At 40.1% G+C, this 27933-nt stretch overlaps 1 protein-coding gene and 1 long non-coding RNA gene across 3 annotated transcripts in view; one reads left to right on the top strand and one right to left on the bottom strand.

Moving 5' to 3' along the window:
• The window catches only part of slain1a (SLAIN motif family, member 1a), a 128155-nt gene that overhangs the window by 71106 nt on the left and 29116 nt on the right, over positions 1 to 27933 (top strand). For both annotated transcript variants that reach the window (XM_072577932.1, XM_072577933.1), the window contains 2 exons: positions 7037 to 7186; positions 11695 to 12027. In XM_072577932.1, coding sequence (XP_072434033.1) covers positions 7037 to 7186; positions 11695 to 12027 — 483 coding nt within the window. The remainder of the gene's footprint in view (positions 1 to 7036; positions 7187 to 11694; positions 12028 to 27933) is intronic.
• Positions 18805 to 21228, bottom strand: LOC140481554 (uncharacterized). Its single transcript, XR_011961552.1, has 2 exons — positions 21120 to 21228; positions 18805 to 19517 (listed from the first exon to the last, which is right to left on the bottom strand). It is a non-coding gene; the product is annotated as an uncharacterized lncRNA (long non-coding RNA).

The raw sequence follows: 27933 nt of genomic DNA, 5'->3' as shown, positions 1-27933 counted from the left end.
GCTGTCATAATCCCAATAATCAAGCACATGAGCAATTACATTCTTTTTAAGCACTCATAACTCTATTAAGTTACTTAAGCAGCCATTAGAAGAACCACTTCATAATACTTTAATAGATTATGAGCGGCATATAGGATTAATCAAGTAAAGTTTGCAATTCCCTTTACAGAAAACCTGAAAAAATCCAATTAGTGGGATTTAGAAATCAGCCAAGCATTCATTGCAATATTCCATTGCATAACTGAATAAGCAAACTGAGGTGTTTGAAGTTGACTGAAAAGATGATCATTTAACCTTTTGTGAAGATCTGATGGGTGGGCTTCCAATTAAGTGAGTCCAGTTAAGTGTTGTGCTATTTTAAATGCTCACAGATGTTTAGACTTTAAATTAATATATAAAAAAAATATGGGGTCCAGATGACAAGGTACTATTGTTTTTTGATACTGTCAAATGTAAAACACTTCATCCATAGAGAAAGTATCCTGTGGCACGAGCACTTATACAATTCTGGTTAATTTCATGGCCACTTACCTTTTGAGTGCAGAGGCCTATGATGACTCACTGTATTAGAAACATACTTATCAAACTACATCTAATCATTGTATTGGATATCGATCAAACTTTTGAACCTACCTGTCAAAAAGTTCCCAACTGCAGAGTAGGCTCCTCCCCATCACACATCCTCACCACCCACAACCCGACCATATTTGTCTGAAGTGCCATGAAGCATAGGACTCTTTTTTCCCAAACCAAAGTTTTAATGATACCATGGAAACAGCAGATAGGTTTGAAATGGCTTCTCCACAATGTTGTTGCATGAACAGAGTTAAATTGTCCAGGCTCACTATCCGCAATCTTACCTTGGGACCATAAAATCCCTCTCACTGGGAATTGTATATAAAAATCGTAAAGCTCCATCCCAACTATTTTAATCCTCTGCTATGGATGGAGGAATGAAATTCCAATTCTTGGTGTGCTGTTGTTCCCTAAAATAATTTGGAGGTCAAAACTTACTGTATTTTACACAGCCTAATAATGGCCATTGTCTGAACTAGCTGTGATGCTAACTGTTTTCGTATTTTGTGTTATGAGTCTCATCAGTGTAGTTTTGCAAGGATGTTTTATTCACTAGCTGAGTTCAGTTTTTTTAAATGAAAGACTTTGGGGAAGAGCTAAATCTCACTCTATTCCACCACAAGATCTTTACAAAGAGTAGGGAATTTAAGAAGAGAAATCAAGATTCAATGGTAAAGTTAAGTGAAGTTTGACTTTTCAATGTGCCAGTTGCATCTTGATGAAAGCAGTGGGAGTAAAGAGTGAATTCTGAAGTCCTTGGAAAGAGTGGAGGTGACTTCCATGTGTGTTCCTTCCCAGATGCAATCTGAAGAAGGATACGATGCAGAGAACATTAATCCTTTGCTTTCATTCAGCTTCTGGATTGTACCAGAGCTAAATTTCCTCCATGGCCTTTTATGTATGGAGCTGAACAGCCAAAATTGTTGAAATTTTATTCACATGAGTATCACAGGCATTCAGATTTATCCGAGTAAGATTGACTGGAGATCACAAGCTTCACATCCCATGTGGCTGCATCTAGAACTACTATTTTGGTGCAAACTTTCATTTGATTAGTGTCAATAAAGGTTTTACCATATATTGAAATAAACTATTTTGCTGCCTTTTTAGTGGAGAAACTGAATCGGAACTTTGCATCAATCTTCAGTTGAAGATGCCAATAACATGCCAGAACTTCAAGAGACTTGGTGGTTGAGGTGAATGTAGTGGCCATCACTAAGGAGAAGGTGCTGGGGAAAGCTGAAATGTGTGAAGGTAGATAAATCACCTGGACTGGATGGTCTATACTCCAGGGTACTGAAAGAAATAGCTAAGGAGATTGTGCAGGCATTGCTAGTGATCTTTTAGAAATCACTGGTGTCAGGGAGAGTCCCAGAGGACTGGAAAATGGCGAGCATAATATCCCTGTTTAAGAAGGGAGGGAGGCACAAGACTGGAAACTATAGACCATTTAGCATGACCTAAGTTGTTGCAAGTTTTTAGAGTTCATTATTAAGAATGAGATTGTGGAATACTTGGAAGTGTGTGATAAAATAGGGCTGAGTCAGCATAACTTCATAAAGGGGAGGTCATACTGAGAAATCTGTAAGACCTCCTCAATGAAGGTAATGAGCATGTTAGACAAAGGAAAGCCAGTGGACATGGTCTATTTGGACTTCCAGAAGGCCTTTAACAAGGGGCTGTACAGGAGGCTGCTAACTAAGATTATTGCCCATGGTGTTAGGGGCAAAGTACTGGCAAAAGACAAAAAGGTTGGATAAAGGGGTCTTTTCAGAATCCAGTGACTAGTGGAGTTCCACAGTTAGGACCATGATCATTCATCTTATACATTAACAATCTGTGCAAAGCAATTGGGGATGTTGTTGCTAGGTTTTCAGATGACACAAAGGTAGATGGAGGGACAGGTAGTGTTGAAATAGCAGGGACAGGTGAGAAGATTGGGTGAAGAAATGGCAGATGGAATTCCATGTGGCAAAATATGAGGTTACACACTTTGGTTGGAAGAATAGCAGAAAAGGCTTTAGAAATCTGAAGCTCAAAGGGGTTTAGGAGTCCTAGTTCAGGATTCTCTTTTAAGGTGAACATCAGGTTCATTTGACAGTTAGGAAGGCAAATACAATGTGAGCATATCTTTTGAGAGGGCTGTCCTACAAAGGCATAAATCTAGTTCTGAGGCTGTATAAGGCATTGGTCAGGCTGCATTTGGAATATTGTGAGTAGTTTTGGGCCCCATATCTAAAGAAGGATATGCTATCCCTCAAGGTATTTAGAGGAGGTTTACACAAATGACCCTAGGGATGAAGGATTTGTCAAATGAGGAGCTGTTAAGGACTCAGTCTGTATTTGATGGATTTTAGAAGGTTGAGGGGAGATCTCATTGAAACTTGCAGAATATTGGGAGGCCTGAATAGACTAAATGTGGAGAAGATGCTTCCACTAGTAGGAGATACTTGGACCCAAGGTTAGAATGGAGGGATGACTGCTTAGAAATGAGATGAGGAGAAGAGTAATGTAACTGTAGAAGGTACATTGCTGCAGAAGGTTGTTAAGACCAGTGACTGAGTGTACTTAAGATACGGGTACATAGATTGTTGATTTGTAAGGGGATCAAAGGTTGTGGGGAGAAGGTAGGACATTGGAATTAAAAAAACCTATCCGTCATCATCAAACACTGAAGAGGACTCGATGGGCCAAATTATCTAGTTCTGCACCGATATTTTATGATCTTATAGTCCTTTAATAACGTTGGTCCATGTTCAGTGGAATGCTGCATTTTCCTCTCTGGCAATGTGACTCATTTCAAAACATGAAGCACAACAATCACAAATCACCTTGTTAGCTATTGAAAGTAATGATATATATGTCTCCTGAACCACTTTTCTGATCAAAGATCAGGAGTAAAAGCTGCTGACCTCATACTTATTCTATTATAGCGAGCATAAGTTGAAGACTCTGAACAAAAGCTAACAGCTTCCCTTTATTCCTACATCATCATACATGGTCTTGCTTTATGGGCTCTTCCACTTGCTATTACACTAATTCCAGGAATAGCAGACAACAGGGGCACACAGACTCTGGCTTAGAAGACACAAATTCACAAAGATGGAATATTTAAATTTGAAGGCCAGCAAGTTGTTGATCTTATTTGCACAAATTGAATTACAGTCTTGCCACAACTCATCAAAATTCATTTAAACATCCTATGGCATTATCTTGAACATCATGATTTTCACAGGCCATTCATCTTCCCTGCTTCTTTAATAGTCCTGCTGCTTTTAAGGCTCAGGCAGCATCAAGACATAATCTAGTGATCTTCATTGAAACTCCAGAGTATCTCGAACAGTATTTGCTATCTCGTGATGACAAGATTGAATAGTAAATACGAGTGCTATCTTCCCTAAGTGGTGTACTTCTTGTATACTCCATCTTTATTATTATAGTAAGTGCCTGGAAGATCAGGCATAATGCATTAGTTCAGGAGTTAATAAAGCATTGCTATCTCTTGAACAGAGTTGATTAAGAGGGATTGGTAGAGATGTTCAAAATCATGAAAGGGTTTATGGAGCAGATAAATTAATTTTTTTTCTCCAGTGGTGGAAGGGCCAATTAGAAGAGGGCACGTTTAAAGGTGATTTACACTCTGAGATAGGACGAGGAGGTTTTTATTTAATGCAATGATTATAACTGAAAAGTTGGTCAGAGGAAACAAAGTCAGTTGAAGCATTCAAAGATGATTTGGATAAATTTAATTGTAGGGAGAACATTTCCGCATTTGAGGGAACAGGCAAGAGTGTGGGTTTAATTGGAAAACTCTTTAAAAGAGGAAATAATTGGTGAAATGGCCCCGTCTGTATCCTAGATTCTATGATTCTGTTATTAATCTCAGTTTCAACACTGGAGTGACAGAAGGATATAACTATATTGGACATATGATGAATGTGAGTAAGTTTCAAAGCCCTAATAATCATACAGATAAATTGAATCAGGAAGATTGAGACTCATTGGGTTGGAGAATTAAGGAATGTTGCAGTTCACCAAATATTCAAGACAATAGTCGGCATCGTTTGTTGTCATCACTAGTTGCCTTTGACCTAAGTGGCTCTCTAGGCCATTTCAGAAGGTGGATAAGGGTCAACCACATTGTTAAAGGTCTGGAGTGACCAGTAGCCAGACCAGATAAGGATGGCAGATTTCCTTTCCTAAATCCTGAGTGAATCAAATTGGTTTTTATGACAGTTGGTAGTATCATGGTCATCATTACCAAAGCTAGCTTCATATTCCGGATTTATTGAGTGTGGTAGAATTTGAACCCATGCTCCAGAGTCTTCGACCTGGGCCTCTGAGGTAATAGTGCACTGATGTTACTACTGTGTCACCACATTTTCCTCCACCCCATCAAGAATCTGTTCCATTATCTGTTCCATGCTGTCACAAATTTGCTTCAAACTGCTTCAAAACCTGTCAATAGAAGGTAGGCCCTGCAATTAAACCAGCCAAGTATTATATAGATTTTGTTTTCATTTTCAGTAGCTTGAAGACCTAATTCAGTCTAGAATGGATGCAATAGTGAAAGCCTTTCCTGATAACTCTGTAGCTTAATTTGAGAAACTTCTCCTGTGAGGTGGTAAAAGGGAGTTGGGAAGGAGTGTATGTCAGATGCAACAGCAAGAATTTTCTCCTGAACTATTAGGTCTGCAACATTGTTAATGATGGCTAGAGAATTCATAATGTATAGATAATATGCAAAACCAGATAATTACAAGCTTTCGCTTTTACCCTTTGAGCAGATATCAGTGCAGTGGGGCTGTATTCAACATTAATAACCTTATTGCTAATGATTATACGTCAAGGAGAAAAAAACTCAAGATGTGATGCTGGATACTTCTGATATGCTTTAGGTCCTTGCAAGTCAGAAGTTTTGATATCAACTGTTTAACTATTCTGCTTACAATGCTGAGTTTACTTCCATACAGACACGGGGCAGAGTATTTGACTTCGACAGAGAAGTAAAATTGATCTCAGTGAAAATTTAAGTCAAGTGAGGTGTACAGCCAGACTGAAGGTCCAAGTTTTACCATTCTGCCAAAGTTAATAGTCCTTCCCATGGAATTTTGCAGTATGATTACTTTGGTTTTCCTATCACTTTGTTGCTCACATCTGTATTTTCTTGCTTCATAATTGGTTTCAAAGTGAAATGTAATTTTTGCTTGCTTTTATGCATCACCTTCTGATAGGTCTTGATGGTTTTCATGGTTTTTTGGTTGGTCAAACAGAAGATAGCAGTATTGATAGCAAACATTTAACAGGTTTGAATGATATTTCATCATTATTTCAATGCCGGTCATCTAGTTTACATGTAATGCTTTTCCTAAAAGAGAACAAAGAGACATCATAAATGCTGTTCAGTAAATGTTGGTTACAGTAAAATCTAATGAAAATAAATCTGTCTCTGCATGCATGAAAGCTTAGGTTTCAATTTTACTATAAGTAGACAAGGATGAATTTGTCTGCTGGTCTGAAGTTGAAAACTGCCTCAATTTATATGCTAACTGCTTGCTTCCAATTATAATTTCTTGTCCAGGACATGTGCAAAACTTCTCTCCTTACACCCATGCAACTTTCTGAACTAGCTTGAATGACCTACTGAAATTAATATGGCTTCAACAAGAGGCTGCCTTTAAGGAGGAGATCAGCACTAGCTCGAAGCTAAAGTACCTACCAACAGTGAAGATGCAGGGGAAAAGACGAGAAAACATCAGGCATCATTCAATTTTCAGAATAGTATTACAATATCAGAACTAAATTTACACTTTATATTGGTCTGCTGATTTCCCAGACAGCCAATGTTTATCATAGTGGTTACTAAAGCAACTAATATTAATTATAATAAACTAGTGTCAATACAGTGACATGGTGGCCATTAAGAATTGTGTAAGGATATGTGTGGAATGAACAAAGTTGAAAAGAAACTTTAAAAAATTTTTTTCTAGCTCAGATTGAAGCTCCATTATTGTGATAGCTCACGTCTGCTGTTTTGGATTATCGTATATCTATTGCAACCAGCAAAGACTTTGTATTGAATGCAATAGGTAGAAAACTGAAAGAAAAGCCAACATTTCTTAGTGCCGTTTACTGTCTTTGAACGATTCCCAGTCCTTGATGAGTGAAAAAGATGTAAATTGCTTTTAATCAGTCTCCATTATACACAGGGCATTATGGGAAGCTTTTATCCAAGTGCTTCTGGGTCTAGTGCTGGCTTCATCATGTACACTGTTAGTAAATTTCGAGTTTCGCTGTCGTCATGCCTGTTCTCTTGTAAGATTTCTCAATTGCTGAGTTTCAAAAAGGATTTTAAAACCATACATTTATTCAGTTGAGGCAACTTTTATCCTGCTTTCATTTAAAATATGCAATTGTTCATCAAATAGTTACACCTGATTTTGTTTACATGTATTTATAGGTTATGCAATCCGAAATCTTCCACTCAGCCCACAGTCATCGATTGACAGTGAACTGAGCACTTCTGAGCTTGATGATGAATCTATCTCCATGGGTTATAAACTACAGGATTTGACAGATGTCCAGATCATGGCAAGACTACAAGAAGAAAGTGAGTGTGTTAAAAGTTAAGCACACAATGTAATATATCTCATATTAGCAAGAAATATTGTCAAAGAATATTCTCACCTTTTAGCAAGTGCAGTGTTTCAAATAATTTCCTTTGTTTGGAGTAATAACCTGGTCATGGGTGAGCAACAGTACTGGATTTCTCCTGCATTATTTTTAAATAAAGCTCACAATGGAGTATGCTAAAAAAAATCTAATATTCTCTACAATTCTAGGTTTTGCATTTCCTTGTCTGAATGCTTATTCTAAGTTTGGACTGCAAACTAATATTTCTGTAATTCATGTAAATTTTGTTACAACTTAATTTCCCTTCAGTAGGGGTGAAGGAATAATTTCTTCTTCTAACATTTGAAGGACTCCCCTTTAATCTTTATTTTAAAAATCTTTCCGTTTTGGGTTGAAATCTGAAAGAAGCAATTGCCTTATAGTGATGAAAGTACTTTAGCTCACAACGGTGGAATCAACTGGAATTTTCTATGTTAACTTTCGTTTGCCATTATAGTTTTGAGATAGAGTAAATTCTTAATTCAAGACTTCAAGTGCAATTATCTAATGATTTAATTTCTTTCAGCACTCACTTCCAATTTGGCTGTGTTATGTACATTGCCTTCAAATTCTTGGCTATTTAATATTTTTGCCATAAAACTTGTTTTGACTTATTAGGGGTAGGCCTGTTTGCTTTTGTTTTTCTTAAGATGACCTTAGTAAACCATAATGTACTCCTGTTTTTGTAGCTGAGCACTTGTGGAACCAATGCTACATCTCACATTGCATTCCCTTGTAACTAATCCCCCACCCCGAGATCTCTCAATAGCTATTTGCAGGTTTTTTTCCAGTATATTTTATACTTGCTTGGTAGACGTGATACTATGATCTGTCGAGCTTCTGCTTCGCAAGGTACTCATTTTTGTTCAAACTAACCTTGTGGAATTATCAGAACTGGCCTCCTTGCTTCAAAATCAGGTATTGGCTGCAAAGAACACTGACCTAAACAAAAATTTTAATTTTGATGGATTTTTGCAGTTTGTTCACTGGAGTAATGTACATTAGCAAGTTGCTCATTCTCTGTCTGCATGTTTATTTGGTAAAGAAAGTTTGATTCTCTATCCTTAAAAGAACTTCACAGTTTCACCACTGGGAACATTGATTTAATTAGCTAGAACACTCTATCTTAAAAGTGCTAGTTTGTAACAATCCTGTTTTTTAAAAAGTTATGCATTATCTCACGTGTCAGGCTTTGTGTTAAGAGCTTTACATGACCTCAGTATGTTGCAGAACACCAAACAAGAAACCATTTTTGAAATGTAGCCACTTCTGTAATATTGGCAATGTGGCAGTCAGTTTGTAAAATAAGGTCTTGAGCAGCAGTGAAACAATCTGTATTTGTCTGAAGTGGAGGAATAAATATTGGCCATGACACCGGGGAGGTAATGACATAGAGCAGATAAAGGCATAGCCTACTGTCTCAACCAGATTTGGAGGTGCTGGTATTGGACTGGGTAGTACAAAGTTAAAAATCACACAACACCAGGTTATAGTCCAACAGGTTTAATTGGAAGCACTAGCTTTTGGAGCACTGCTCCTTCATCAGGTGGTTGTGGAGTACACAATTGTAAGACACAGAATTTATAGCAAAAGTTTACAGTGTGATGTAACTGAAATTAAACATGGAAAATACCTTGATTATTTGTTGAGTCTCTCATCTATTGGAATGAATATGATAGTTTCACTTCTTTCATATGTAAATCACAAAACCTTTTTTAAAAGTTACACTCTCAGGTTAACTGTAACAATTGGTGTCAGCCAGATAAAATGGCTAACACCTTCAACAGCTTAACATCTTTATCATATCCTTCTGATCCGGAGGTGAGAAAGTCACCAGTTGAATCATGGCTTTTATTCTAGCTCTTGAAAAACATAGTTTTTGTGTATGATTCAATAAACAGTGTACATGTATTTTGATGCCATAGACCATGGTTTATAAGTCGATCTTTGAAGCTTAGAAAAATCCTACCAATGTGATTGGTATAAATGGTGAGTATAAAGTGTGAGGCACTGATGCTAGTGTACGTGATTTACATGAGTGTCTTAAAGCTCCACCCATCTTTTTGGCAGCAGAAGCCATATCTCCTGTTTGATCTCATGTGGCGATTAATAACCTGAGTATAACCTAAAACATGTATTTAGAGTCATAGAGATATATATAGCCTGAAGATAGACCCTTTAGTCCAACTTGTCCATGCCGAGCACATATCCTAAATAAAACTAGTTCCATTTGCCAGCATTTGTCCTATGTCCCTCTCAAACCTTCCTATTCATTGCTGTGGTTCTGTTTGCCGAGCTGGGAATTTGTGTTGCAGACGTTTCGTCCCCTATCTAGTGACATCTTCAGTGCTTGAGAGCCTCCTGTGAAGCGCTTCTGTGTTCTTTCCTCCAGCATTTGTAGTGGTTTGAATCTGCTGCTTCTGGTTGTCAGTTCCAGCTGTCAGTGCAGTGGTCAGTATATTGGGTCTACAGATTCAACCAATAAGCACATCGATCTGGACCCAATATACCGACCACTGCAACTGACAGCTGGAACTGACCATCGGAAGCGGCAGATTCAAACCACTACAAATGCCGGAGGAAAGATCACAGAAGCACTTCAGAGGAGGTTCCCAAGCACTGAGGATGTCACCTAGACAGGGGACGAAACATCTGCAACACAAATTCCTAGCTCGGCGAACAGAACCACAACAACGAGCACCCGAGCTACAAATCTTCTCACAAACTTTGAATTTCCTATTCATATACCTATCCAGGTGCCTTTTAAATGCTGCAATTGTACCAGCCTTCACCACTTCCTCTGACAGCTTGTTCCATACATGGACCACCCTTTGTGTGGAAATGTTGTCTCTTAGATCCCTTTTAAATCTTTCTCCTCTCACCTTAAACCTATGCTGTTAGTTTTGGACACCCCCACCCCAGGGTAAAGTCTTTGTCTATTCACCATACCCATGCCTCTCATGATTTTATAAACCTCTGTAAGGTCATTCCTTCAGCCTCCAAAACTCCAGTAAATAGCCCCTGCCTATTCAGTGTCTCCTGATAGCTCAAACCCTCCAGTCCTGGCAAGATTCTTGTAAATCTTTTTTGATCCCTTTCAAGTTTCACAAAATCCTTCCTATAGCAGGGAGACCAGAATTGCTTGCAATCTTCCAAGAGTGGCTTAACCAACATCCTGTACAGCTGCAAACATGACCTCCCAACTCCTATACTCATTGCTTTGACCAATAAAGACATGCATACCAAGTACTGCCTTCACTATTCTATCCACCTGTGATTCCATTTTTCAAGGAATTGCACTCCAATGTCTCTTTGTTCAGCAACACTCCCCGGGACCTTACTGTTAAACATATAAATCCTGCTTTGATTTGCCTTTCCAAAATGCAGCATCTCGCATTTATCTAAATTAAACTCCAACTGCCACTCCTCTGTCTATTGGGCCATCTAATCCAGATCCCTTTGTACTTTCAGGTAACTTTTGCTGCCCACTTTTGGTGTCAGCTGCAGGCTTACTAACCATATCTCCTATAAACACATCCAAATAATTTATGTAAATGATGAAAAGCAGTGGACCCAACACCAATTCTTGCAGCACACTGCTGGTCATAGGCCTTTAGTCTGAAATGCAACCCTCCACCAACATCCTCTGTCTTCTACTTTCAAGCCAATTCTGTGTCCAATACTGTGTACCAGTATTCCATGTGATCTGAACCTTCACCCTAACAGGAACATAGTGTTTCTGGACTTTCATTAACTCATTTTTGAAGTTTTCATATTTTCCTGTTGTCCCTTTACCTGCAAACATCTATCCCCAATCAACTCTTGAAATTTCTTGCCTAATACGGTCAAAATTGGCCTTCCTCCAATTTGAACATTAACTTTTAGATCCAGTCTGTCCTTTTCCATCACTGTTTTAAAACTAATAGAATTATGGTCACTCGCTGCAAAGTACTCCCACACTGACACCTCAGTCACCTGCTTTGCCTTATTTCCCAAGAGTAGGTCAGGGTTTGCATCTCCTCTAGTAGGTACATCCAACTACTGAATTAGAAATTTTTTTTTGTACACAGTTAAGATCTTAATCTAATCCGTTAACACACTGGCTGTCTTATCTATTTTTGGAAAGTTTCTGAAGCTGAAAAATTAATCTGACGCTTATTATGAGGATAACCCTGAACATGCATTTATTAGCTGCAGAGTTGGAGAGATTGAATTATACACCAAATATAAAGATAAATTGAGACATTGAAAATTCAGACTAACTGGGTCAACTTTTATGCTGTGATCTATGATAATTATTTTGTGTGTTCTATTGTAGTGCTGAATACATTTACTCTTTAGAACAGAAATATTTATTTTACATTCTGTTATAAATTTGTTGTTTGTGCCCACCACAACAAACCACTTGTTAATTATTTTTGTCTGTTTATTTTGCCTGATTTCCAGGTCTACGGCAAGATTATGCTTCCACTTCAACAACACTCTCTCAACGCAGCTCCAGTACATCATTATATTCAGCAAAGCGAGGGACAAGCAGCGATCAAGAGTACGATTGCTGCAGTCTGGAAGATGAAGAGGAATTTGACCAACTTCCCCCACAACCTCGGCTCACCAGGTGCTCTCCACCATTGCGTAGTATGCCACATTCACAGACTTTTGCCAGCATACGAGAATGCAGAAGAGGTCCAACTCCTCCTTCCTACTTGCAGTCCAGTGGTTATTCATCGTATTACTCACAGGGTCACACGTCTGATCAGCATCAGTACCGAACAAATGCAGGTAAAATTCTAAAAATTGTTTCAAAAGTGATTCTCGTTTTGATTTTGTATTTTCATTGTCAGTCATGGTGAAGATGCTGGAGTTGAAATTGGAGATTCCTTTATGATTCAGTGCCAGCATTCAAGGACCTACCAACAATTCAGGTACAGCCTGCATCAAATGCTGATCAAAACCTCCCTATTCTTGCCTGAAGCATGTGTCTTTTAAACTTAAATACAAAAAAAAAAGGAACCACTACTGAAACTTTATCATGATTTACATTCAGTTCATGTTCAATTATTAGTCATGCAAATCAAGAAACCGCTGCATCAGTTTCAATCCACTTGTAATTATAAGTTGCAGCATCTTTATAATGTCTTGACATCTTTAGTATCATTGTTGAGGTAAAACAGCCACCTCTAGCATAAATATTGGAATTATTTTTGTCAGTTAGCACTCCCAACATGAGGCTTCATGCTCTGAGAATGCACACTGAGAATCCAGCTAACTTTTGCACTGAAATTCTGAATGGTCCAGATCTCCTGAAAGTCCGAAACCGGATATATGACCAGAGATGCATTTTGGAAACCCTTGGACACCTTGATGCCCTGAATCCTTGCAAATTTCCTGGCAATTATGAACTTCTGAGGGATAATTCCTCCACTCTCAGCCCCCTCACAGGAAGCCTTCAACTCTCAGCTAAAGCTGAAGACTTCAGACAATTATGATCTGTTTACCTGCTATGGAATTTTAGACAGAAATTTCTATTCTAACTCCTAATAATAGAATTGCCCTACCTCTGGACTCCTCCTACTGATTCCCCTCCACTGAACCTGACCTGATTCGACCCCTTATGCTTCCTCACCACAGATGCCTTCCCTTAACCACCTAAACCAACATGATGAGGTTCGCCAGCCGACTGCTCCCCATCCCTCTAAACACCTCGCAACTCTTCAATACCATCTCCAACCTAACTTGACTATCCCCTGATCTGATAACCTCTGTTAATTTGATCTGATAGCCCACCTTACCCTGCTGCCAACCTACCCAATTGTCACTTATTGTGTGGGCATGCCAACTCTCTACACTTTTGGTCATGATGACAGTTGCTGCCAACACTTCTTTTTAACTGCAGGAAACTAGGAGGCCTGTTTTGTCTAGTATGGCAAAGGAAAAACACTTCCTGGTCTAATTTGAAAAATCTCTTGCAGTTAACATGCAATAAACTGCATCATGTTAAACAACTAGTTACACGTTACATTGATATGATGGACATTGAGGCAGACCAGGTATTAGGTTTCAGTCACAGAGTCATAGAGGTATACAACACAGAAATGGACCCTTCGGTTCAACTCATCCATGCTAACCACATATCCTAAATTAATCTAGTCCCATTTGCCAGCGTTTGGCCCATATGCCTCTAAACCTTTCCTATTTATTTACTCATCCAGATGTCTTTTAAATCCTGTAACTGTTCCAGCCTCCACCACTTCATGCACCACTCTGCTTGAAAAAGGTGCCCCTTCCATCCCTTTTAAATTTTTCTCCTCTCACCTTGAACCTATGCCTTATAGTTTTGGACTCTCCCTCACAGGGTAAAAAACCTGTTCTATTTATCTTATCCATGCCCCACATGATTTTATAAACCTCTGTAAGATTATCCCTCAGCCTCAACATTTCAGGGAAAACAGTGCCAGCCTATTTTGCCTCACCATATAACACGAACCTTCCAAACCCTGGTAACATCCTTGTAAATCTTCTCTGAGCCCTTTCAAGTTTCACAACAACTTGTCGAAAACAGGAAGACCAGAATTGCATGCCATATTCCAAAAGTGGCCTCACTAATGTCCTGTACAGCCGCAACATAACCTCCCAACTCCTAAACTCAATGCACTGACCAATAAAGGCAAGCACACTGAACGCTGCCTTCACAATCCTATCTACCTGTGACTCCACTTTCAAGGAACTATGCACCTGCACTCCAAGGTCTCTTTGTTCAGCAGCGCTCTCCAGAACCTTACCATTTAAGTGTATAAATCCTCCCTGATTTGCCTTTCCAAAATGCAGCACCCCACATTTATCTAAATTAAACTCCATCTGCTACTCTTCAGCCCATTGGCCTATCTGATCAAAATCCCATTGTACTCTTAGGTAACCTTCTTAGCTGTCCACTCCAAATTTGATGGCATCTGCAAACTTACGAACCATACATCCTATGTTCACATCCAAATCATTTAAATAAATGATGAAAAGCAGCCTTTGAAATCTCTAATTTTGTTCTGCTCAAGTTTGTAACATCTTCATTGTGGCTGGTCCTGGACTGCTGAAGTGCCCTCCGACTGGGAGGGAACACTCCTGTCTGTTGATTGTTGTGCGGTGTCCATTCATCTGTTGCTGTAGCCTCTGCTTGGTCTGTCCAATGTACCCATGCCTCAGGGCATTCTTGCCTGCAGCATATGGCCGAGTCGAATGTGTACCTGCATGTACATGGTGAGAGGTGTCCCCGCGTTTAATGGTATCACGTTGACACTGACACATCTTGCAGCGTCTACTGTGACAAGATTTTATGGTGTTCTGAAAGCTGGGCAGTTTGCTGCGAAAAATAATCTGTTTGAGGTCGTGCAACCGACAGGGTACCCTTGGTTGTCCTGTACTTCCCAGGAGCCGAAAGACTACGCCATGTTCTTCGCAGCCTACTACATATTATTGACCTTCTCCGCGCCTCCACCTCTCACCTTTAAACAACTACCAAACCTGAAACAGATCGTTGTTCGCACCAAACTGCCCAGCTTTCAGGACAATGCCATACGGTTTTGTCATGGTAGACGCTGCAAGATATGTCAGAGTGTGGACATGGATGCCACCATTTCATGTGGAGACACCTCCTACCATGAACATGTCAGGTACTCATGCGACTGCACGACAATCAGCAGACAGGGGTATTCCCTCCTAGTCGGAGAACCCTTCAGCGGTCCGGGACATTTGACCTCAGACCTTTGGGTGACCATTCTCAAAGTCTGATTTCGCGACAGGCAACAATGCAGAATGGCCAAGCAGAGGATGATAGCCAAGTTTGGAACCCATGGGGATGGCCTCAACCGGGACCTTGGGTTTGTGTTACACTACAGGCGACTCCTCTGCATGACACACACAGACACACACACTCTCCTACAGACTCATACACTCGCACAGACCACCTCTCATACACAAGCTCTTTCTCATATACTCACAGTCACACTCCCACACTCACATGCACCCTCTCACAGACCTATACCCCTTTACGCTCACGCTCACACACACACACATAAACACACACTCTCACATACACTCATACACCCTTGCACGCACACGCATATATGTTTGTGGGGTGAATTTGTACTTACAGAATTACATTTTATGTTGCTTAAAAACTGCATGAATTCATGTAAGATTCTGTAAATCCCCATTTTAGATTAGAATCAGTCTGAACATTGGGGCACAGACAGGGCACCTCACACATTCAATGCATTATCTGGACCGACATGGCACCTATTGTTAAAGTTCACTTGAGAATGTAACTTTGAAAAAGTTCTGGGATTTACATATGAAAGAGCTGAAACCAACATACCCATTCTAAAAGATGAGAGACTTAACAAACAATCCAGGTCTGTTTCAAAATATAATTTCAGTTACATCACACTGTAAACTTTAGCTATAAATTCTGTGTCTTGCGATCCTATACTTCACAACCACAGTGCTCCGAAAGCTAGTGCTTCCAAATAAACCTGTTGGACTATAGCCTGGTGCTGTGTGATTTTTAACTTCATAAATTCAAATCTGCTCAATGTGGTATACATGAAAATGTATCAGGATTGTTCTATCATATGCATATTCCACTCAGCTTATTAAAGTTCTTTTCCTATTGAGTTTTAGTTTAAGAGTCTTCAATATAAACCAGAAATTCAGTTATCTAACATGCAAATGTAAATAATGTGCAGCTTCCAGTCCTTTGTGTCAAAAGGAAGCACTGCCACACGTTCCACAAGTGAACAAATGTTATCACTTTTTTTATTTACATTGATCCATTGACACTAAGAACAGATTTCCTTAATTCTTCTGAACAAATCTGTGCCCCCCCCCCAAAAAAAAAGATAAACTGTGGTCAAACGCTTTCTTGCATATCCTGTTTAGTTCTAGTGTGTGTAGCTGATGTAAGGCCACAAACGTTCTCACCTGGAATGCATTCTTGTCTGACTTGGAAGGCTGGTAACTTGCTGCATTAAAAACTGTTGTCTTTGAATGTCTGATGTCTGGAAGATTTCAGTCTCTTGGATTTTATCTATGGAGGATGTTTTCGCTGCTGAAACATTTAGTGTCTTTGAAGTAACCTGAATCTCTGAAACAGGTAACTTCTTCCTTGCAGTGGCTTCAGTCATTGGGTGTTAGTTGTTCTTTCTCAATGATGGCTTCCATGGAGTTGTATATCAGGGGATTTGTATTCGCAAGCCATCTGTAAATTTGTGTTGAAGCATGTAATCTCTGGACTTCAACTCCTAGGTTGGTTGAGAGTCCCTCATTCACCTCAGTGATGGCATTTTTGGTGAAACTAATGTTCACTTCCTCAAATCTGCTCTTTTTGGATATAGATCATGGCAAGCTAGAACCACTTCAGCATCTGACGTTTGACTGCAATGCGTCACAACTCTTTTTTTAGAGGGCTTTGTTGCATTCTGAGTTACCTTAATTGATGATATATCATTGAGCTGAAATGGAATTTGGTATTCATTGGATAGGTCATTTTAAATACTATTTTCCCCATATCTGCCAAGCTGATTAATCCATTGATATCCTCTTGCTGTATGCAGTTTTCTTCTCACTATTCACCACACTTCCAATTTCTATGTCTTCTGAAAAGTTCTTGATTATGATCCCTAAATTTAAGTGCAAATCATTAATGTACACCATAGCAGCAAGGGCTCCAACTTTGCAGAATCCCATTGGAAACAGACTTAATGCCACTGAAACATGCTTTGACCATCACCCTATACTTCCACCCTTTCAGCCAATTTTAGTCAGACATGTCACTTTGCCTTCAATCATAGGTTTTTAATTCCTTGACCAGGCTGCCACACGGCACCTTATCAAAAGCCTTTGTAAATCTATGTAGATCACGTATAATGCATTACTCTTTTGAACACGCCTGATTAAATTTATCAAACACAGCCTTCCTTTGATAATTCCATGTAGATTAACCCAATTCTCTCCAAATGCTGCTATATCCTGTTCCTCAGAAATATTTCTGATAACTTTCCCAACATTAAGGTTAGACTAAGCAGCCTTTACATTTTTGGTCTTTCTTTTCCTTTTTTAAAATAATGTTAATGGTCCTCTGGCACCTTACCTGTGGCCAGAGAGGATTTGGATATAACTCTCAAAGCACTTCTTTCTCCTCCCTCTCCTCCCTTGAAAGCCTTGGATATATCTCATCTAAGGCTGCACTTTAACCACTTTATAAGGCCGCTAAACTTGCCAGAACCTCTCTGATATTTTCTTCTACTATTTCACTGTCTTCCATACTGATGTCTATATCTGCATCATCCTTTCCCATTGTGAAGACTCCCTAGTTATTCAATTGCTGTTTATGTATTGTAACAATCACTTTGGCTTATCCTTTATTGTATACACCAATTCTTTCTCATGTACTCTCTTAGCTTTCCTAATTTCTTCCTTTATTTCACTCTTGGTCTATTTATATTCCTCTGGGGACTCTGCTGTAATGAGCCCTCAATATTTGGCATAGCCTTCTTTTTCAATTTTAAGGCTAACCTTTACGTCCCTCTACAGCTAGGAAATCTGTGGCCTTGGTCGCATCCTTTCCTTTACAGGAACACACTTGTCTCATACTCTTGCTGTTTCATCATTGAATGCCTCCCACTGGAACAACAGTTTTATTTTCTGCACGTAGCTGCTCCTTCTCCACTTGGGCCGAATTGAACCTCATCTTAGTAAAATTAGGCTATCTACATTTTAGAACTTTTATTTATAGTCCATCCTTAACCTTTATACTAAATAATATGATCACAATCTGCAAAATACTCCCTTACTGTTATGCCGTTCTCCTCTCAGTGATGCTGACTGCCTGTCTTGATGTCCTTAACTCACCCATTCCTTTCCATTTGTTTAACATAGGAACACTTGAGGCTTTTTTTCTGTTGTAGACTGTTCTACCTCATTATCCTCTTTGTGCACAGCTAATCAATTTCTTCCTTTTTCTGAAAGTTACCTATTAGGTGACAAATAATGTATTTATTTTTGATAGCTGAACACTTGATTGTGCCTGTGAAGTTTCTTTGCTCCATAGTGTGGTCAAGTTGTCTTGTATGTGTTCCCTCAATGTACTAACTTCTCACTTGGGTCCACTATCTCGTTTTGTACTGCAAGAATTAAATAGACACTGCTGATCTCCTGAGCCAAGGTTGATCCTCTTCTCATTGAGTTGATCTATGTTGCTTAAAGACTTTGGCTTCACTCACCTTAAGAGTCTCATCTTCACTCACTCACTGACTTGGAGTCTCTGAACTATGACTCAACACCATTCTCAAGGTGTTTGCACCATGATATGCTCTGTACCTGCTTTGGAGTTACAGGTAGTTCTCCTAGAATGCCATAGTTCCATTCCAGCGAAGCCTGGAAAATCAATTCATAGAAATAATGAGGCCTATGGGAAAAATGGGTTTAGGGGCAGACCAGCAAAAGAAATCACTCACGATCACTCAAAAATCCCCCAAAAGCCTAACACAAAGTATAGCACTGCCTGAATGAAGGTTTAAGTCATATTTATTGACAAAACAAAAGTAAATTTGAAAAAATATTGTTACTGAAGGGACAGAGGGTCGTTGTCATCATTACCCTCAGGTGCAGTTGTGATTGCAGAAGTTGGATGGCTGTGGGACATTGTCTTCTGACTGTTTCTTGGGGGTTGGCTTAAAAAAGGCATCCAGTTTTTCCTTCTTTACCCTTTTTCTTCTGTCTTGAAGAAGCTGCTCATAGAGTGCCAGACGATAACTTATTGAATGAACTGCTACCCTACTGCATTGTGCGTTGTGATCATTGTCCTCTAAGAGCTGCATCTGCCTCTGTTTCCCTCCGGATAGAAGACAAAAGAGAAGTGGAAAGCCCTCATGGTGCTGCATCCTGAACTTTATCTTTTTCATCTCCAGCTTCCACTTCCCCTCAGCAACAAGCTGTTGTAGATCAGCTGCAGAGAAGTCTTCACAGTGGGGCTCAAGCAGCTCTTCAGTAGCCTCACTTTCTACTTCTTCAAAGCCAATCTTCTTTGCAAGAGCAACACCATGCTCTTTGATTTTTGGGAGCTCCTCTGATGGTTCACATCCTTTAAAATCTTGAGAAAAATCTGGGAGAAACTGTCGCCAAGCTGCATACAGGCCGTCCTTACAGACATCACCCTAGGCCTCCATAATAAGGTTGATAGCATTTGATGTTAAAGCTCTTGTCACTATTGTCCTCCAACTCTGGGAAAAAAGAAAAGAGTAATCTAAGAGTAGATTGTGTTATATGCAGGTACAATAAGAAATTAGAAAGGCAAATGGTATGTATAGGAGTAGTGCAGTTCTGCAGAAATTATACAGAGCTTGTATAGAAATAAGACAAGAATATCCTCATCTCCGAGGGAGAGCAATGAACATTCATGAGTTTAATTTTAGAGATGAAGCTGCCCAATGTATAGTATTGTACCTCTCTCAGTCTCTGACAGCAGCTGACGTCAGCACGTGTGCAGAATGAAGCGTGCAAAACGATTGCTGCTGGAATCGCGCTATCACGAACAGAGGTAAGCATTCCCGAAAATACCATGCCCTAATTCTCCATGACATTATAGCCAAATTGTGTTGCCAAAACACGCTTTATACAAGAACTACCTGTACAGAGTCTCCTTCTCCAGGGACGTGCTAACTCCCATGTTGCAGTCCTTATCTTGGATTAGTGGTGCTGGAAGAGCACAGCAGTTCAGGCAGCATCCAAGTAGCTTCGAAATCGACGTTTCGGGCAAAAGCCCTTCATCAGGAATGGCTTTTGCCCGAAACGTCGATTTCGAAGCTACTTGGATGCTGCCTGAACTGCTGTGCTCTTCCAGCACCACTAATCCAGAATCTGGTTTCCAGCATCTGCAGTCATTGTTTTTACCTCGCAGTCATTATCTTACCAAGTTAGAGATGTTTTAATCTTTCACAGGAGTATTATTCCTCATTGAGGAATGCCATAAGAATTTCCTAATTAGGGTCCTTAAATTCCTCATCTTTCCTGCTACTAACTCAGTTGTAAGAATTAAAGCTGAGTAGGAAAATTTCAGATCAGTAGATTGGCTGGCAGGTGGTATGAATGCCAAGTTCGGAGAGGGTAAGATGCCAAGTGGATAAGTTGCCAAATGTTTAGGGCGTGGGTAAGAGGTATCAGGGGAGTAGTGTGCCATGTAAATGTGATTCCAGGTTGCAAGATAGCAAGGGGGACAGGTAGATGACGTTGTTGTGGGTGGGGAGTAATTGGATTTGTGTGTCAGGTATACAGATCTCTTGGCAGGAAAAAGGTTTTGGCACTAGGGGGTGGTGGGATGGTGGCAAAGAAGTGTTGGTTCACAGAAAGTGAAGTGGGGGCCATGCTCGAAATGAGGGAAATTGGATGGGTGGGTGAATGGACGTCAGGTTTGGAATGGGTTGGAGTTTGCAGATGGGGCACCATTAGTTTCTTGAAATAGAGAAGGAGTGTCAGGTCAGTTCTGATCTGGTGTGTGTTAGTTGCGAGGCAGGGTGTAGTTGGGAGTGAGAGAGATAAATGTCAGAAAATTACTCAGGAGTTAGACAATATATTTAATAGTCCAAATTTTCCAAAGTAACTGTTCGCTTCATTTAATCAGAATGCTACCAGTTCTGATTTAAATGGAGATTTTCTGAGGCTGCCAGGCATAGATGAAGAAAATTTAATTTCCTCAGCAATTCCGACGGAGTCAGCTGCAATGGAGATTCCATGTGCATTCTCACATCTATGCCAGAATAACTGCTGTCGAGCCATGGGATAATTCAGTTAATATATCACAAATAAAAACCTCACTTGTGTCTCACCAGAAATTGTTTACACTGTCCTTGATGAGAACATTGTAAGGTTCTCTCTGCTTTGGGAAGGAAGTTCCTCAAATGGTACTCGCTGTGTACTGAAGTGATTCTCTGCATACCTGTGTGGTAATGATCAAGCACAAAATTTACACTTTGGCAATATCTGCAAAAGACAGCTCTCTACTGTTTCCAGACATTTAACTTTATGCTCCTAAATTCATTTCCTGAGAGGTGTTTTGGTGAAACTATGCATTCTTAAGAATCTGAGGAAAAATGCATTATTGTCATCTTACAGATTTCTGCAAACAGAAGAACTAGCATTTTCTGTTGCAGAAGTGAATTATTTGCATGGCATTAGAGCAGAAAATCCTCTGAATACAAATGGAAGAGGGTGCAAGTTTTTCTTTGTAATCAATAACTGGAACTGAAATTATAGAAATAGGAAGCTTTGAAATGTTTGTGCATGTATTAATTGAAAAGAGACAGATCCATTTTTTTTAAGCTTACCCCTAAATGGTGGTTGGTAGTTCTATTTTAAAAAAAGATTTCAGCATTTGGCTGTGCTGATTCCATGATGCTTGGAAATTTGTAGACATATATTTTGTACCTCATCTTGCTGTTTCTGTCAATCTCTAAAGCACTGATTATCTTGGAATATTGATATGCCTTTGAAATTTGTCAAATTATCTCTGTAACTGAAACTTTATCTATATTCAATAGTCCCTTTTTCATTGATTTGACAAGTACTTTCAATATCCTTCTTAAATTTCTTTGTAGAATTGCAATAATAGCAAGCCATCATTCATGGTCTTCCTTTTTGATAAAATTTTGTTTCTGTTTGTAACTACATTCATCATAACAATATAAACTGACTCCAAGATATAATTTGCATTGAAATATTAATACATGAAGAAAAGTTGTAAATATCAAATATCTCTCTAGGTTAAATAAAACCTTAAGGGGCTAAAATTTGTGCTAAATTATGCAACAACAATTTTATGTTGAACTGATAGTAATAAATTTACACTCTGGCTGCATCTTAGACTGTCACAAAAACACAATTAAAAGCCTTGAGGGGCAGGAATAAATGTAATCATGTCAAAATTCTATCTGATATTTTCACATCATTTTCCCGATTATGCTGGAGATTATTAAAAGGATAAATAGCTGCCATCGGTGTCTTGTGGATCTCTTGCTTCCAATTATCAATTTCCAGTGGACAAAGTGAAATCTCTTTAAAACTAGCAGTAATTTGATATATTTTTCATATGGCAAGCTGTTTTCTGCCCAGATAAGCTGCAGAAAATTACACAAGATTGCTAGAGTTTCACAATACAATACAAGACTTACACAATACAAGCTGAATGGAAAATTAAATAGAGCAGCTATTATATAATAATTTTCCTTTCATGTTTAGTGTTTTCAACAAAGAAAATCAATCAGCCAATGAGATCAGCCATGATCCTAATGAATGGCAGAGCAGGCTTGAGGAGCTGAATGGCCGACTCCTGTTCCAATTTCCCATGGTCTTATAAACACTGTATAAAAATTAGAATTCACAGTGATGTCTAATGCAGTATTAGTTCAAACAAACTTTAATATTATGGATTAGATGCTTATCTTAGCATTTTAAAAGTTAATATCCACTGATTCCAAATAAACTTTATTAACCTATAATACCATCTAATGAACACTGGTTTTCCTCATATGTAATAAAGTATAGCCTTTGTATGTATAAGCAGTCTTGGCTCAAACCTGTTGTGTTGCAGTGATCAGCCTTTCAGAACTTTACTGGTAGAACATTCCAGTCTTGGGAGGAGTTTGGAAGAATGGCGGATGGGTGAACTAAATTGGATGGGAGGCCGTAGTTTTGAATTACAACAAGGAAATCTTTGCACCACTATTAAGAGCTCTTTCCCAATTATGATACACCCAATCAACAATTGTGTGCCTTCACAAATCTGATGGTATTAAGAGGCATGCAGCGGATGAGCTTGACTTCTTGGTGTAAGTACTTGATTCAATGATGGAATTGCAGTTTAGGATATCCAGGAAAGAAAGCAGCACAGGGGAACAGACTGGCTCTTCTTTCAGGTAGAATGGAGAGAAGGTAACACTGGAAGGGAAGATCAGTGGGGAAAGGAAGGACAATGGCCAGGGAAAGTTGGGGCTCTGTCATTTTCAAAGGATGAAGGGTGGATAAAGTCACATGTTTCTGTCCTGTCTGGGGTTCACTTGGCTGCATCTGGGAGGAAGAGTTTAGTGCAGGGTCATTCCTTTCAAAAGGATGAATGATAATACTGAGCAGCAGGTTACAGGGGCAGTTGGATATGTTAGAGGGTACATATAGGGTCATGGCAGAATTGTACCGTCTCAAAAAGGAAGGTCAAGAAATGCAAGAAAAGTCATCTTTAGAATTGGAAGGGATCGGAGTCAAAACGGGCATCGGGATGTTGATATTTGGGGATTTGGGAGGGAAAGCAGCAAAGTCAACTTACACATGGAATCCATGGAAAGGGCAGGCAAGGCAACTGTTCAAGGGTAATAAGAGTGACATGAATCACAGGTTGGTGTGAGTAAAGGATAATTGGGAGACATTGATGGGTGAAGGGGGAGAATTGAAAATATTGACCCTCATAGAAATGAAGTGAATTATATTCTCACAAGAAGGCCTGGTGTTTGCCAATGCAGTGGCAACATCCAGAGTGGGAGGAGGCTTTCTTCAGGTGGGCAAGGTTAATGTGAGAATATTTAATTGACTGAAAGGGCAGTGTGTTAATCACCATCCAAGGAGCAGGAAATGTCAATACTTCTGCTCCTCTGATGCTGCCTGATCTGCTGTACTTTTCCAGCACCACACTCTTCAATTCTGATTCTACAGTCCTCACTTTGTCCTAATGTATTAATCACAAATGCAGTGGCTAACGAACCATGCTCAGCTAAGTTTCTTTCCATGAACCAGCATCAATCTAGACCTTGTGACATTCTAATGAGATCCTATAATATCATGGACACTGACATCATTGAGGGCAGATTGGAATGGATAAGATTTGGATGCAGACATTGAGGAAGGACAGCTGGTGGAGGATCTCTTGACTTCCCCAACTACATGTTTGAATCAGAAAATTGAGGTTTGTGGTGTTAATGGAGGGAGGGTATATGTCTAACTTGCAAAGGCAAGGATACAAAGCTTGTGTTGAAATTTCAGTGAAGGGAAGCTGACTGTTATGTTGAGGAAGGTGCTTTTAAGTATCCCACTCGATATGCAAACTGTCTATTCACTTGAATGTTTTGCTACAAGGATCTGTCCTGTGGGGCCACACATGATAGACCTCACCGTGATGGACATGTTGGGTTGGAAGGTGGTCAAGGGAGGAAAATTACCAGCAGGGGCATTATGCAGTGGATCTGAAAATCAACTTAAAAGTCTATGATGAACGTGGCTATCAATGCTGTGAATAGCCATATTTCCTGAAGCAAACATTAAGATGGCACAGCACCATCCTGCCCTGATTTTGAGCATTGTTTAATGGAGGAGGAGCCAGTGTAGATGGATAGAGGAACGGCATCAGCAGATCAGCCTGCCCAGGGCAAACTCCAGGTAGTCCAGGAGTTATACAGGCAGAGCAGGAGTGGAAACTGAAATTACAGATATTGCAGTAACATCAACTGACTGAGAGGCATTACAAGAGCTTCAGGCTATCCTGGGAAGTGCCCTGTGTCCTTCAGCTGGCTGGAAAGCTGTGGCTCAGTGGTAAACACTGCTTCTTCACAGCACTGAGGACCTGAGTTTGATTCCAGCCCTGGGTAACTGTGCAAACTCCAAACAGGCATTCTCCCTGTGTCTGCTTGGGTTTTCTCTGACTCTACCGGTTTCCTCCCATAGTCCAAAAATGTGCAGGTTAGGTGGATCAGCCATGTTATCAGCCTTGTGGTGTCCAGGGATATGCAGACTAGGTGGATTGGCCATAGTAAAAGCGGGGTTATGGGGATAGGATGGAGAGGTCTGGGTAGGATGCTTTTCGGAGGTGCAGTGAAGACTCAAAAGGCCAAATGGCTTCCTTCCGCACCATAGCAATTCCGTGACTATGAGGACTAGGGGACAATCCTGTGCTGGTTCTCTTGCAGGCAATAGTGGCCTCTTCACAACTGACTATTTTGAGGGCTCAATTTTCTTTTTCACTCATGGGATGTGGGCGTCACTGGTTGGGCAGCATTTATTGCTCTTCAACTGAGTGGCTTGTTAGGCCATTTCAGAGGGTAGTTGAGCATCAACCACATTGCTGTGGAGCTAGAGTCACCTGTAGGCCAGACCATGTGAGGATGGTAGATTTCCTTCCGTGAAGGACATTAATGAACCAGATGGGTTTTTCTAACAATCGATGTCTTTAATGTGACTACAATGTCATTACTGGATTCTTAATTCCAGATTATCATGAGTACAAATTCTATTTGCTATACTGGGATTCGAACTCAGGCCCCCAGAATATTAATTGAGTTTCTAGATTAATAGTCTAGCATCAATGCCATTTGGCCATTGCCACTCCTCCCTCTGTGGGATCTCTCAGAGCTACTCACAAGTATATATGGAAGGTCACTGATATATCTGAAAATCCCTGAAAGTTGAGAGGTGGAATGAGCAAGCAGTTTGGGCAATGGGCCTTTTTGCTGCAGCTGGTTTCCTACAGTTATAAGGTATTACAGATCATACCCACATTGTCATTAGAGTGTCTTGGAGCTTCCAGCTGTGTTTATAAATAGGAAAAGGTTCTATTTACTTAATATGCAGCTAACGTGTTACCACTGAAGCCAAATCCTCCAGATTTGCACAGAATATCCAGGGAGTTCTCATGCAGGGACAGAATGTTTTGTTTCTTTTAGTTCCTGTGAGAGTCCTTTCTCTTCATCGACACAGTCACACTTCAGAGTGCCCTTCACTCTGAAATCAATGATGAAGTGAATTCTGGCACTTCTCCACCAGTCTGGGCCGCACTCCTTCTTGACCTGGGATTCTTGATCTTCAGACTGACAGAGAGAAGGTTTGAGTAGCATTGCAATTGGTGCATGAGTACTTCAGGAACATTCATGGCCATGCCAGCACTTGAACCTTTCTCAGTTATATTTCCCTCCCATAGGACAGATTATGTTAAACCTGAAAGGGTCCAGAAAAGGTTTCCAAGAATGTTGCCATGATTGGAGGGTTTTGAGCAACAGGAAGAAGCTGAATGGGCTGGGACTTTTTCCTTGGCGTGTCAGAGGCTGAGGAATTACCTTTTAACGAGGTTTATAAAATCATGAGGGGCATGGGTTGGGTGAATAGCCAAGGTCTTTTTCTCCAGGGTAGGGGAGTCTAAAACCAGAGGGTATAGGTTTAAGGTGAGAAGGGAGAGATTTAAAAGGAACTTCACGGGCAACTTTTTCACCCAGAGGGTGATATGTATATGGAATGAATTGCCAGAGGAGGTGAAAGCTGGTACAATTACAAAATTTAAAAGGCATCTGGATGGCTACATGAATAGGAAGGGTTTAGAGGGATATGGGTCAAATGTTAGCAAGTGTGACTAGATTAATTTAGGATATCTGTTTGGCATGGACAAGTTGGATCAAACATCTCTGACTGTTCTGTGGTCTTTGTCTAAAGAGGTCATGAGCGAAGTTCCAATCATCCAATGGGGTCGTGCCAACGTCCCTCACTGTTGCCATGTGATTGGTGTAAAGTGCACTAGTCAAGATGGCAGAACGCCTGATTGATACTTATCAAATACACACCTGAGTTAGTTGTAACTGGTTCCTCTTGAGCCTTTTTAATCTCTATGGCCTTGGTTTCCACTTTCCTCTGCAGCCAATAACTGCTGGCAGCTGTTTAGTTTATTTAGACCAATTTTCTGTCAGGGAGAAAGTGAGGACTGCAGATGCTGGAGATCAGAGTCGAAAAGAGTGGTGCTGGAAAAGCATAGGAGGTCAGGCAGCATCCAAGGAGCAGGAGAGTCAACATTTTGTCAACTCTCCTCCTCAGATGCTGCCTGACCTGCTGTGCTTTTCCAGCACCAATTTTCTGTCAGGCCTGATCTCTCCGACTGTGGGTCAGTTTGGAATATGCACATTTGGATCTGTGGTCGCTTGACCATATGGGATCATTTTTTGACTAACCTGCTAATCCCAATGTCTATTGAATTCATATTTCACCATCTGCCACAAAGGGATACAAACCCTATTCTGAGAGCTTTAGCCTGACATTGTAGATATTTGCCCAGTGACATTATAACTACATGACAACCTGCACAGGTAATGATGTGGTTGTGTGAGAATTTTCACTTCCCAGGCGTGTCTCCAAACTATTTAAATTGTTTGCAGCATGGTATATGTTGGAGATATATAAGCTTGGACCAGGGGCCTACCAGGAAAGGTGAGTCATTAATTTAAATCTTTAAAAGCTTACCTCGAACGTTTCTTATCCATGCCACGTGATAGCGAGGCGAAGAACAGGGTGATATATCAGCTGAACAAGTGGGGGTAGGGAGGGTTTCAGGTACATAGATAATTGTGGCTCATTCTGGGGAAGGTGGGACCTCTTCAAACAGGAAGGTCTCCACTTGAACCAGAGGGGTACCTGAGTGGGAAATTTGATTGTGTTATTCGGGTGGGTTTATACTAGGTCAGTAGGGGGATGGGCACCTGTGGAATAGTTCTCGTACACAGGAGGATGAGAGTAGGGAGGACATTGACAGGATTTCACGGTCACAGGAGTGTGCTGGCAGACAGAAAGCTGGTTTGAAGTGTGTCTACTTTAACGTCAGGAGTATCTGGAATAAGGTAAGTGAGC

The sequence above is a fragment of the Chiloscyllium punctatum genome, chromosome 9, assembly GCF_047496795.1.
Source record: "Chiloscyllium punctatum isolate Juve2018m chromosome 9, sChiPun1.3, whole genome shotgun sequence".
NCBI lineage: Eukaryota > Metazoa > Chordata > Chondrichthyes > Orectolobiformes > Hemiscylliidae > Chiloscyllium > Chiloscyllium punctatum.
Note: the sequence above shows the minus strand (reverse complement) of the source record. Positions and strands in the feature narration are given on the sequence as shown.